General features: G+C 39.8%; 1 protein-coding gene across 2 annotated transcripts; it reads left to right on the top strand.

The window, feature by feature from the left end:
* The first annotated feature begins 10,005 nt into the window (after positions 1–10,005).
* Positions 10,006–11,855, top strand: LOC126408071 (leptin-like). Of its 2 annotated transcripts, XM_050073431.1 has the most exons (3): positions 10,006–10,117; positions 10,639–10,838; positions 10,926–11,855. In XM_050073431.1, exons 2-3 carry the CDS (start codon positions 10,689–10,691, stop codon positions 11,259–11,261), a joined length of 486 nt encoding a protein of 161 aa, XP_049929388.1. In that variant the 5' UTR covers positions 10,006–10,117; positions 10,639–10,688; the 3' UTR covers positions 11,262–11,855. The 2 variants fall into 2 exon arrangements, with proteins under 2 accessions (XP_049929388.1, XP_049929387.1); XM_050073430.1 differs by lacking the exon at positions 10,006–10,117 and having other exon boundaries at positions 10,124–10,838.
* Positions 11,856–11,897: the final 42 nt, after the last annotated feature.

The following is an 11,897-nucleotide window of genomic DNA, read 5'->3' as shown; positions in this document are numbered from 1 at the left end:
TCTCTTTGTATTTTTAAACATAAATTAAATACCTATCTTTTTTAATGTAGAGTAACATCACAGTCTTGATTTTTAAGTTTTAACCATTGGTTTTTACCCTCCTTTATCTCTCTTGTTCATTTTTATTCTGTTAGTCTAGTTTGTTCTGTTTCGGTTGGTTTGCTTTTTTAATATTTTATTGTCTTGTGTCATTCCAATTTTGCCATGTGAAGCACTTTGGTCTGCATGTTTGTATGAAAGGTGCTATATAAATACAGTTGAGTATACTTCAAGGAGTGTGATATAATGTCTATGTGTGCCTATTATAGTGTGGAAATGTAATATTCTTCTCTCTTGAAGTAACTGATTATCATCACCAGTCTATCTTGAATCTGTTTTTTTTTTTGTATATTCATGTGTGTTAAGTGTATTTAGTAGTGTTCATTTGTTTGTCCTTGAGGAGGGGTGGGGTGGATTTGGATGTTGTTGGTTTAGAGTGTATATGCTCCATGTTTCTTGTTTCTTGGTTGTTCTAAAAAAAACCCAATAAAAATAATTGAATAATAATGTTTTCATGTCGTAGCTAAAATAAGACATGATATTGCATCATAGTAGATGTTTTGTCTCCATAAACGAGTGGTGTAAAACCTAAAAAGTACCCTCTTCCTGTTCTTTGAAACATTAATCAGGGTTAATCATCCATTTATTAATGTCAGATAGGTTATGTATGTATATTAAATAGATCTGTGGCTTAAAATTTGGTATAGACAGTTGTTATGAGGGGATCTTTGAGCTGGGTCAAAACTGACCTATTGACCTACACTGTAAAACAAAATTAAGATTTGTTTTTATGTCATTGACCTCGTGCCTCTTCAGTCTCCAATTCAAAGAATAACATGGAGTTGTGGTGTGGCCATCTCAATGACACTTACCTGTAGCTCACAGGGCAGGGCATAGAATTTGGTCTTGTGATAAATGTCTGACATGGATATGTATGTGTAAGGCTAGCAGCTATATTACTGTCTCCACCACTCGAGGCTGCATCCACATCCTTGTTACCTTGATAGTGGAACTGGAACAAAAATGAGGTTGTTTCTTTTCCATATCTGACAGAATCTATTTGACTCTTGCAAGGCCATTGTAAAACTTGTTGCTTTCATGACATCATATTTTGCTCTCACAGTGACATTTCATACTGAATCTCCACCATGGGATTTTTGGCCGCAGTTGTAACTTGCACATTTAAACATTGTAGGAAGACATTCACTATATTGTCCACATTCATGTCTCATTTATGCCAGGAAGAAAAGACTGAGTTAAGTTTAATTAGAAATATTGTTTGGGGCAGTGGTTCCCAACTGGTGGGTCTCGATCCAAAAGTGTGTAAAAAAAAAAAAAAAACACACACTTAAAGTACAGTGAATTTCCAGCAAAGAGCTTTTATTTTGAAGTGCCGTTTCCTGCTGTAGAGTGAGTGAATAACAGACAGCTGCTTAACAGAGGCACCAAACTAGCTTGATGACAATGGCCAAACACAAGTTTGATGCTGAATATATTAAACTGTGTGGACCTTGAACTGATGACAAAGGAGAAATCTAGACCCGGTGGCTGCACTATTTGGAAACCACTGGTTTGGGGAACAAGTTACAGTAAGCTTGTGATCCTCTGTGAGGCTGCTGCTCCAAGTGACACGTGTAGGACACACAGATGTTTTCCCTGAATACGCAGATGAAGAAATGTTCCCAAAATATCCAGCCTTGTGCTATCTTAAGTTGAAGATAAAGTTGTTGATTCTCTTAAAGCTCTCTTTGATGGATTCCAAAGAATCGGCCAGTCAACTTTACTCAGAGAATTGAATGAAACTTGGCCTTACTTTCTGAGGCAGATGTAAAAAGTGATAGATGAGGTGAAAAAAGATGATCTTTTTTTGGACTTGGCTGAACAGTTGTTATTGTCAGTTATATTTTGAATAAACGTTAAGTTTTCTCTGTGATTAAGATGTTGCAAATGATTTATTAATATATGTCAAATTAAATAACTTAATTTACTCATATGCATTATATTAAAAAACAGTTGGGTTACTTATTATTGACATTACAGTATTTTACTGGATTTTTGTGTGTGTGTGTGTGTGTGTGTGTGTGTGTGTGTGTGTGTGTGTGTGTGTGTGTGTGTGTCTGATAGATAGATAGATAGATAGATAGATAGAAATTACAGTAAGTAACTGTAACTGAGTANTGTGTGTGTGTGTGTGTGTGTGTGTGTGTGTCTGATAGATAGATAGATAGATAGATAGATAGATAGATAGATAGATAGATAGATAGATAGATAGATAGAAATTACAGTAAGTAACTGTAACTGAGTAACTGTAACACAAATCAGTAACTGGTTGGCAACATGGCTGATATATTTCCTGATAGGTAGCAGACATGACGACAGCATAGACGCGTAAAGTTGACAGCGAGGGCGGAAAGTTGAGTACTTTCTTGTTTAAGGATGAATCAGTCTTATTTGTACGTGACTTTTTTTTCATGACCCATATGACGTGAGAAGCAGCTGGCCCCGAGGTATATTCACATTATCTAATCTGGCCCCCATTCAAAAAATTTGGAAACCTCTGGCATCAATCCTACACAAGTCATTTTATTTATACTCATTCATATTACTTCAAATATAGCTACAAATGGAATATATGGTCTGCTGATTTTAGCCTATCATCACATGACCTACCTGTCTCATTACAATCACATCATACCTCCACCCTGTTTCATTTTTCAAAAACAGGTGTAACATAAAATGAGTCATATGATTCACTGTGCTCTGACTCTGATACTGAAGAGTCAGTGTCTATCACAGACTGTATGATGCAGACTCCTTCTACCTGCACGTACTCATGAGCAAATCACAGAATATCTGGCAAATTATACTCCTATATATCAGGTCATGGGATGGGCAGCCATGTTTTTTGTCTCTATAGAAAAGTTTGTCTGTGGAAAAATAAAGATGGTCCAAATACAACCAAACCAAATTGGTGGAAGCCAGAGGAAAGATAAATACTAGCTCAATGCTACAAGTAGCCTACTGCATGTCTAATTTTGCTTCAACAAATCACAACACAATTTTCTTTCAGTGGGTACATGTGTGGGCAGATGGATGGATGGTTGAATTAATGGATGGATGGATGGATGGATGGATGGATGGATGGATGGATGGATGGACGGACGGACGGACGGACGGACGGACGGCTGGCTGGCTCGATGGATGGATGGACAGATGGATGAATGGTTGAATGAATGGATGGATGGATGGATGGATGGATGGATAGATGGATGGATGGATGGATGGATGGATGGATGGAGCACTTGTTTTTTGAGGAGTGCAGGTTTAACAGACATCACACATGCAAAGCATTACAGAAGAAAAACAGAAGCATAATTCTGATAAGCCCCCTATGTTATTCATTTTTCAGTGTCCCTGCAGTCCCCTCCCACCCTCACAAGAGCTGGAACAATGTTTACACTCCCCTGCACTGCACACAAACTCTCCGTTTCAACATGCTAATGTTTTATCATTAGCCTACTGTTAAACATGACAAAACAGAAATAAACAAAGATAAACTCTCCAGTGTTTCTTGATAACTGCTTTGAGGAGCACCTGCACAGTATAGTGCTACTGAGGCACCATCAAAATGAAAGTGTGTGTCACTGTATTCTGAAATAATGAGCTAATATAACTTAGAATTGTATTGTTATACACTCATCCAGCAGCATGGTCAGGTCGAGTTCTCTGTATTTATATATTCACAGTTTGACAAAATGTTCAGTCCAAGTGAATATGCAGACGTGCCTACATAATGGTTTTGATGTCACATCTTTACTTTCATTTTGAGTCATGCTTGTTTGCCTCAGGCCTGTTTGTACATTTTGGCACAAGTGCCTCTCCAGATGTGAACTGAACTGATTGTAGAGCATACAAAAGGTACAGAACAACAATCTGTTAATATTGATTTGCACTTCTGTGCACTGGAAATTTGAGAATACATATTGGTCTGTTCTCAAATGTGTTTGGTGTATTAGTTGTGTGATGATAAATCAGTTCTTTCTCGAGAATTAAAATCCAAAAATAGGGAGTTCTTTTAACTACTATTAACAGTAAGTCTTTGTTAATAACTTGGCTAAAACTTTGACACTGCTGGGATCTGGGCTGGCTGGGACACACATTTACTGTAAGCATGTATTATTCAACATCCACAGAAATGGTAGGAAAGGGCATGAACCAGATGAACCCTAAAACATCTCGGATGTTGCATAACATGTCACTAGATATAGCCTTCATTAATGCACTCAGGTGTTAAACACATTTACTTGCTTGATCCTTTGTAAGAGGTCGCCTTTGTTAGTGTGTGTTGCCTTTGGAATAAAAAAAAAACAGTGTTGCTTAACATGTTATTTTGTTAAAGATACCGCGTGCTGTGACTGGACTTTTACAGAGCTCCGACTCACTCTGAAGCACCCCCTTAATGAAAAGCTGATTCAGGTCTTTTCAGACTGGTTTTATGGCATTAACGTCACTCGAGCGTCTGGGGGTGAAAACAACACATCGTTCTGAATGGCAGCACATGTAGGATCACTCAATCTGAATTCCCGTCATTCCTGTGACTCATCCAAGCAGGTCCCGCTGAGTGGAATTCCTGGTTTCTATGCTGCATCTGGACAAGTAATCTGATACTGTGTAAGGCCCGTTGCCACGACTCAGCCGTTGCCAATAAGGCAGCACGCCAGTAACACCTTGGTCACCTTTAGACCTGTATATTACTCCACGTCATTCACTGTTAAAGCAGTTAAAGCCCTTCTCCTAACCTTAAAGGGTTAATGGACGCAGTCCATGCAGCATTGCTGTGTGTGCAAGTGTGTATAGTTTGATCGAAGAAACTTCCTCTGAGGATGTGACTCATATGCTCCCATAAGTCATGTGACACAAAGTCCTCATGAATTATTAATGAAGCCTTGCAGCGTCCTCCTTCTGTCCACAATACAGAGAATGGGGGGGGGGGGGCATGAGATTAACATTTGAGGGTGAAGATGCTGGGGCAGTTTCCAGTAACCACTAAAGCGATTTAAACATAATAACCCTGCCCCATACATCCATTCAGGTCCTACTCGTCATTTCATACATTCCATTCTTTTAAATCTGATTATTATTCTGTTGCTCATGTATTGTCTAATAAGAGTCCATGGCACTATCATAGTCTTTGAGGGTTGAGGCTGCACTCTCCATCGAAAGTAAATCCAGGAAGTCCTTTGGCCAGTTCTGTATGTTATAGCAGTCTGGTTTACGGTTCATTTTCCAGTTCATAAGTATTGTCCTCTTTACAGAAAGAAAAGCTAATGCAACAATACGTTGTGTGTTTCGAGTGTGTGTATTTTCCAGTCTATTTCCCAATATACACAGAGCAGGGCATTGCGGAATATGAACATTCAATATCATCTTTAAAACATTTATTATCTCAGTCCAAAAATGTTTAACCACTGGGCAGGACCACAATAAGTGCATGAGAGTACCAAGCCTACCACAGCCATGCCAACACAGTTCGGAGGCATTTGGATCTATTTTTTTTTTAACTTATATGGTGTGATATAAGCCCTGTGTATAATTTTCATTTGAATAATTTTATATCTAACACAGCTGGACATAGATGTTGAACGTTTCAATATTAAGTCCCATTGATCTGAAGTGAGGGACGAACCAATGTCACCTTCCCATTGTAGTTTGGTGGAAACAGTGCTGTCAGGGAGGGATGGACTTAATATCTTATATGCACTTGAGACAGTTCCTCGCCCAGTAGCAGCATTCCTCAGTTTACCATCAAGAGTACTTGCAGATCCCAATACAATTCCCTTCGATGTCAGTTTTTTAAAGATGGATCTCAGCTGTAGGTGTTGTAGAAATGCAGAGTCATTCAAACCAAACTGTGTTTTAAGCTCATCAAATGGTATGATGTTTCCATCCCTTACAATCTGCCCCACCTGGGTGACATTGTGATGTTGCCAACTGCTCTCTGCCAGTGTTTTACCACCAGCAGTTAGCAGTGGATTATTCCATATTGGACAGGATGGAATTGACAGGGATGCAGTCTGATTGATCCTCCATGATCTCAGGGACGACAGACATCCAAACGTAACACAAAGCTGTTAGCTGCGGTTGTGGGTTCTACCGTAGCCACAAAAGTACAAATGTGTATCCTCGCTGTTTGGATCTACTGGTAATTAGAGCAAAAGTGGGCTAAATAAACTCAGTAAGTAACAACTGTCTGGCAAAGAGGAAACAGCTTTGAATCACCCTTTTTATGATCCGCTATTCTTGCTGAATCGAAAACAGGCATAACATTTTGATTAACCTTTGAGGTCTAATTGGTGACACCACAGATCTAAAATATACAGATGACGGCCGTATTTGTTCACAGTTTAGCAACCAAGATATAATGATGTGTATCCTACTGTGGGGTGACATGAATAACACAATTGAGTGCTCGTCATAATCGAGTCAAGACTGACCATCTATCATGGTAAAATGTTTCCTGTAAACACACACATCACATATTGGCAGGCAAAATCCTGATCTAAAAATAGTCTTAGCGACAGGCTGTTTTAATTCATGCCAGATGTCAGATGAAAATGTTTTGGGGTTTTTTGTGCGTGCAATGAAACCTGCTCTGTTGCCGGCAAGAGAGCTCCCTGAGCCCCCAGGGGACAGCTCTGAAGAAACTTTAAACATAATTTGGAAACTATCCATCCAATTATATCATTCTCCTAATTCCTTCGTGTTTTTCTTCATGACTGATACACTGTTCCTGTTGAAAATACAAGTGGGATACTGTCACCCATTTGTTTTCCTTCCCAGAAATATGTTCTTTAGCGTGCGTCTTCTTCCCAAAAATTTTCAGATCCTATCACAGTTGTGTTTATTCTGCTCACAGTGTGGCAATGACCAGGTGTTAATAGTTTTAGAGGACTTCTGTTTGTGTGTGTGTGTGTGTGTGTGCCCTGCATGAGACATTTAACAGTTTGCAGGACTTATGCTCCCTGTAGATGCGCACACACAGTGTTGGCCTCTCTGACCTCTTTTTGTTTCAGAGAAACAGAAACTTATTCAGCACAGCCACTTCCCTCCTTCATGGAGCAACAATAGCCATCTGCTGCCAAAATCTCCACTCTGTCTGAAAAATACACACATTTCAGAACACTTTTGCCAAGAAGAACGCTAAATATGAGCAAATGTAGCATTAAGAAATGGTAGATAAATGTGTGCTTGAAATGTGGCTGAGGCACCTACAAAGACAGGAGGCCTGCACTGGACACATCTGGCATCTATCATGATAAGACATAATGGTGAAATTGTTGTTTATTGGAAGACTAACTCAGTTCAGCAGAACTTCTGTCCATACATCTGAGTAACGCGTGATGGTACTTGTTGTTGCTCAACGGAAAAAAACACTCATTTCATGCAGTTCTTTGTAAATGAAACAGAAGGTGCAACGGTGTTCCTGTACTGCAGAAATTACCGCTGAAACTGGACAATAGAGCAGCGACATTCATTGTCAGAATCCTGCATACTATGCATGTGTGGCTATTACTTTGTGTGTGTCGTGAAAAGGAGAAACCATCCTTGGAGTATTGCCACCCACATTAGGTCATATAATACAAATGTATTACCAAGTATTTATCACAATCGTTTAGTAATATGTATCACCTACAAGGTACTGTGCGATTATGTACAACCATTTCGCTTTGATCAATTTGTTTGGAGAAAATTTAAAGTTGTCTGGACAATGTTAAGAACATCACACTTCTAATCTATCAAACTACGGTGGCTGGAAGGGCAAAACCACTACAACGGCCCAAAACATTTCCATTAGAAGAAACGTGCTGCACCTTTATAAATGATGCCAATTCAGAAACAAATACAAAATCCAAAACAAATACAACAAGCTGCAAATGAACGCAACAAACACATTAAGGGCAAACACACTGCAAATATAGGAACAATGCAAAGTCAAAAACACACAGACCCCAAAAGCAAATGCAACAGAAAACGGCTGCACATCCATTCAACACAAATTCCCCAGGTCTCTCATGGGAGCGCTAAGTGGAACAACATCATGCTTATGCTTTCTATGGAAATGTGTTTCTCTTTTATAATATTATAAAAGACAAAAGTCTCAGCTATGTTTTCTGCATGGACAGTCAGTCGGACAGACATGAGCTGACGCAGAATCACAATGAGGAAATGTCTGTGTCTTTTATACTTCCTGCAGGTTTCTCTGCACAGCAAACCGATGTTCTGCCAAACTACGTCAACAGCATGATTCTCTGCCCATCCGCTTCCACGGAGAGAATGTCAGATGTGCACAGACAGGCAAAAATGATGGCACTTTGGCCGTGCAGACACTCAAGACCCTCGCAAGCACAAATCAAGCATAAGACAAAATGTAAATGGTGGTTGTGTGGACTGCATACGCAGCGTTTTTAGGTTTGTTTTGTTTGTTTGTTTGTTTGTTGTTGTTTTTCTTACATTTTTGGGGGGTGTTGTTTTGTTTTTTTTAAATTTGCATCATTTCTGTATTTGCAGCGTATTTCCTTTGTTTGTTTTGGCCTTCTGCAGCACAGAAGGTCAGTATTACATTTGGCAGTATGGCTCTGTTCTGGGGCCTCTCTGCCTTTCCTCAGGCCTATGCAGAAAGTCTCTTCCACACGCCTACGTGGAGCGCCTAAGGCAGAGAGAGCGCAACTCTCTGCCCTTCCATGTGCAGACGAGGAAAGCCTTAAGGCAGAGAGAGCAAACCTCCCTGCCCTTCCATGCGCCTACATGGAAAGCCTGATATAGTACACTGGTCACGATCCCACATCAGCTCATGTCTACTAACTAAGGCTTTAGTCTTTTGCAATATTATAAAACAGAAACACATTTAAGTAGCTAGCGTTAGCATGATGCTGTTCCACTTAGCGCTCCCCCTAGAGGCCTGGGGAAATTGCCTTGTATTGACTGGATATGTAATGTTTTTCTGCATTTGTTTTTGGGATTTGTGCTTTTGACTTTGCATTGTTTCTTCATTTGCAGCGTCTTTCCTGGTAATGTTTTTGTTTTGGACTTTTGTTTTTGTTTTTGAAACTGTATCAGGTTTCTCTATATGGAACTAATTTGGGCTGTTGTGGCGCGTTTGCCCTTGTCAGCCACCGTAGTCAAAGTGGACCAAAAAAGATCATGCAGGATGATTAAGATGGAGCAAGCTTCGTGGAAATTTACCCCAGGGGGTTGTGAAAGCTAAAATGTAATACATTGGAAATTATTGAATTATTTGGAAGTAGATGACTCGGATACTGTACGTGTGTCACCAAGAGTGTATTGATTATTTCACCTTGTATCTTTTTTTAATTTCTCTGGTATCTGATACCCAGTGATATGATCATAATGATCTGTGCGTACAAGAAATAAATAATTGAATAAACTGAAATGAAGATAAATACTATAAAATGATTTAAAAAATGACGAACGAAAGACTGTCCAATAATAAAGATATGGAGATACGAATGAAACTTCACTTTTATGTATTCCAAGAAAAAACACGAGATCAGTCAGGAGAAGAGCTGCCATACTTTTTCATATCACTGCTGTTGTGTTTTGTCATTTCGGTTTTGCTTCGTGCTACTGTACATGGGTGCAGCTGAGACACACTGTGGGACGGAACATCCTAAATAAATACTGATGTTACTGGCAGCATTATGCAATGTTTAGAGAGAGAGACAGTGGTGAAGATAAGTGAGTGTCAGAACAGGATATAACATATATGGCATATTGATCAGTCAAGCTAGAAGTTTACTTTGCAGTCACAAAATTAGAAACTTCATTATTATTATTTGTAAATAATAATGTGATATGTCAAATAACTAAATAAATGAAGTTTACACAAAGTTGCCTCCCGTCCCCTGCAGCACCACCAGGGGAGGCAGGGTATGAGATGGGGAGAGGTAAAAGAAAGGGGGGGTCGGTGAGAGGTGAGTAAGAGATGAGTCAACAGCCCTCCACTATAAGATGTCCTGATGGAGCCCAACAGTAGCATACACACAGACATCCAGCCAAGGTAAGGTCAACTCTCCTCTGCATTTCATTCACCATCTCCTTTCATTCATTCAGCTCTTCTGTCTTTGTTCATACTCCTTGTGCTAACAGTCACACTCAGTCTCTTTACCAGTGCATCTGTTTAACAGCTTTTTGAAGTATCTTTGAATGCTGGATTTATTCGTGAAAGTGTGACAGTTTAAGGTGTTTTTTTTCTCTCAGAGGAATTCTTGTTGCTAATAGATTGTGTGTTTTTGTAACTGAGGGTTTTACGAGCTTACTCTTCCGTCTGTTCTTCAGAGCATGTAGTGCAGGTTTGGAAAACCGGGGGCTGAGAGTCATAGCATTAGCCAAAGTCAGTGATCTTTGTACCTGTTACACAGAAAATTCACAGGTGTCTCTATCACAAATATTTGCTGCCATAATCAAACATATTGAGTAAAAGGAGGAAGTGCTTATGTATAAAAATGATGCCATGCAGAGAGGAACGGATAACTGCAAATATTAGAAGAAATAATAACCTGTATGATCTTTTTCTTTTAGGAATTACAGAACTACTTGGAACTTGGTATATCCAGAGACATACTACAAAAATGGACTACACTCTGGCCCTGTTGTTTTCCCTGCTGCACGTTTTCAGTGTGGGCACGGCTGCTCCTCTGCCAGTGGAGGTGGTGAAGATGAAATCAAAAGTGAAGTGGATGGCTGAGCAGCTGGTCGTCAGGCTGAACAAGGACTTCCAGGTATGTTTCCGTTTGTGGTGACACTGACTCTTTAAGTGTTTTCAAAAGTTGCTGTGTTCTTGACTGATCCATGCTCTCTTGCTGCAGGTCCCTCCTGGTCTGACACTCAGTCCGCCTGCTGACATCCTGGATGGACCCTCGTCCATAGTCACGGTCTTGGATGGTTATAACAGCCTAATCTCCGACACCTTCAACGGAGTCTCCCAGGTCAAGTTTGACATCTCGTCTCTGACGGGTTACATCGGTCAGTGGAGGCAGGGGCACTGCACCGAGCAGCGGCCCAAGCCCTCGGTGCCGGGGCCCCTGCAGGAGCTGCAGAGTCGGAAGGAGTTCATTCACACCGTTAGCATCGAGGCTCTCATGAGAGTGAAGGAGTTCCTCAATCTGCTGCTGAAAAATCTGGACCATCTTGAGACTTGCTGAAAAATGGGACATTAGCACCAGTATTTGTAAGTTGCTGGCAAACTTTTGCAATGTGTGCTGAAGGAAATGTATTCTTGAACTTATTTATATATATATATGTATATATATATATACATGTATATATTTATATTCTGTTTTAAAAAAATATGTATTTTGTCACATTGTCTTCTCATCAAATGTCTGCAGCATAAGTGTAGTTTGTGCAGGACTGTGTGCTGCTCATAGCATTGTCTTATGACACCACTGTTGTAGCAACACAGGCTTCTCAGTGAAACTATGGAGCTAGTTAGCTAGCTAGTTAAATTCAGTCGAGCAGCTGAATCAGCTGCCGGCTGCAGCCAAAGGAAACGTCACAGTGCGCAGTGATGTCACTCCTGGAAATTCCTGAAAACCAGGTTGAAACTTGCCAAGAAAAACAGGTGTGTTTGTATGAGAACTACAAGGACAGGAAGGGCAAGGGGCAACTTCCATTTTTGTGCAATAGCATCAACTCTTCCGGCATGGTTATTTATAGCTGTGGATGATATTTTGTATATTTTTGTACAGTATTTTTTTAACTATTGAATTGAAACTATGAATAAATATTTATCATGATATATGAGTTTGTCAGTGTTGTGTAATAAGTGAAAGATAATG

This window comes from Epinephelus moara, chromosome 20, assembly GCF_006386435.1.
Source record: "Epinephelus moara isolate mb chromosome 20, YSFRI_EMoa_1.0, whole genome shotgun sequence".
Classification (NCBI taxonomy): domain Eukaryota; kingdom Metazoa; phylum Chordata; class Actinopteri; order Perciformes; family Serranidae; genus Epinephelus; species Epinephelus moara.
Note: the sequence above shows the minus strand (reverse complement) of the source record. Positions and strands in the feature narration are given on the sequence as shown.

Bases quoted from the DNA above. Each gene is read 5' to 3' on its own strand.
- LOC126408071 (XM_050073430.1), top strand. From the start codon at position 10,563: ATGATGCCATGCAGAGAGGAACGGATAACTGCAAATATTAGAAGAAAT. The intron at 10,839-10,925 runs GTATGTTTCCGT...CTCTTGCTGCAG, and splicing joins GGCTGAACAAGGACTTCCAG to GTCCCTCCTGGTCTGACACT.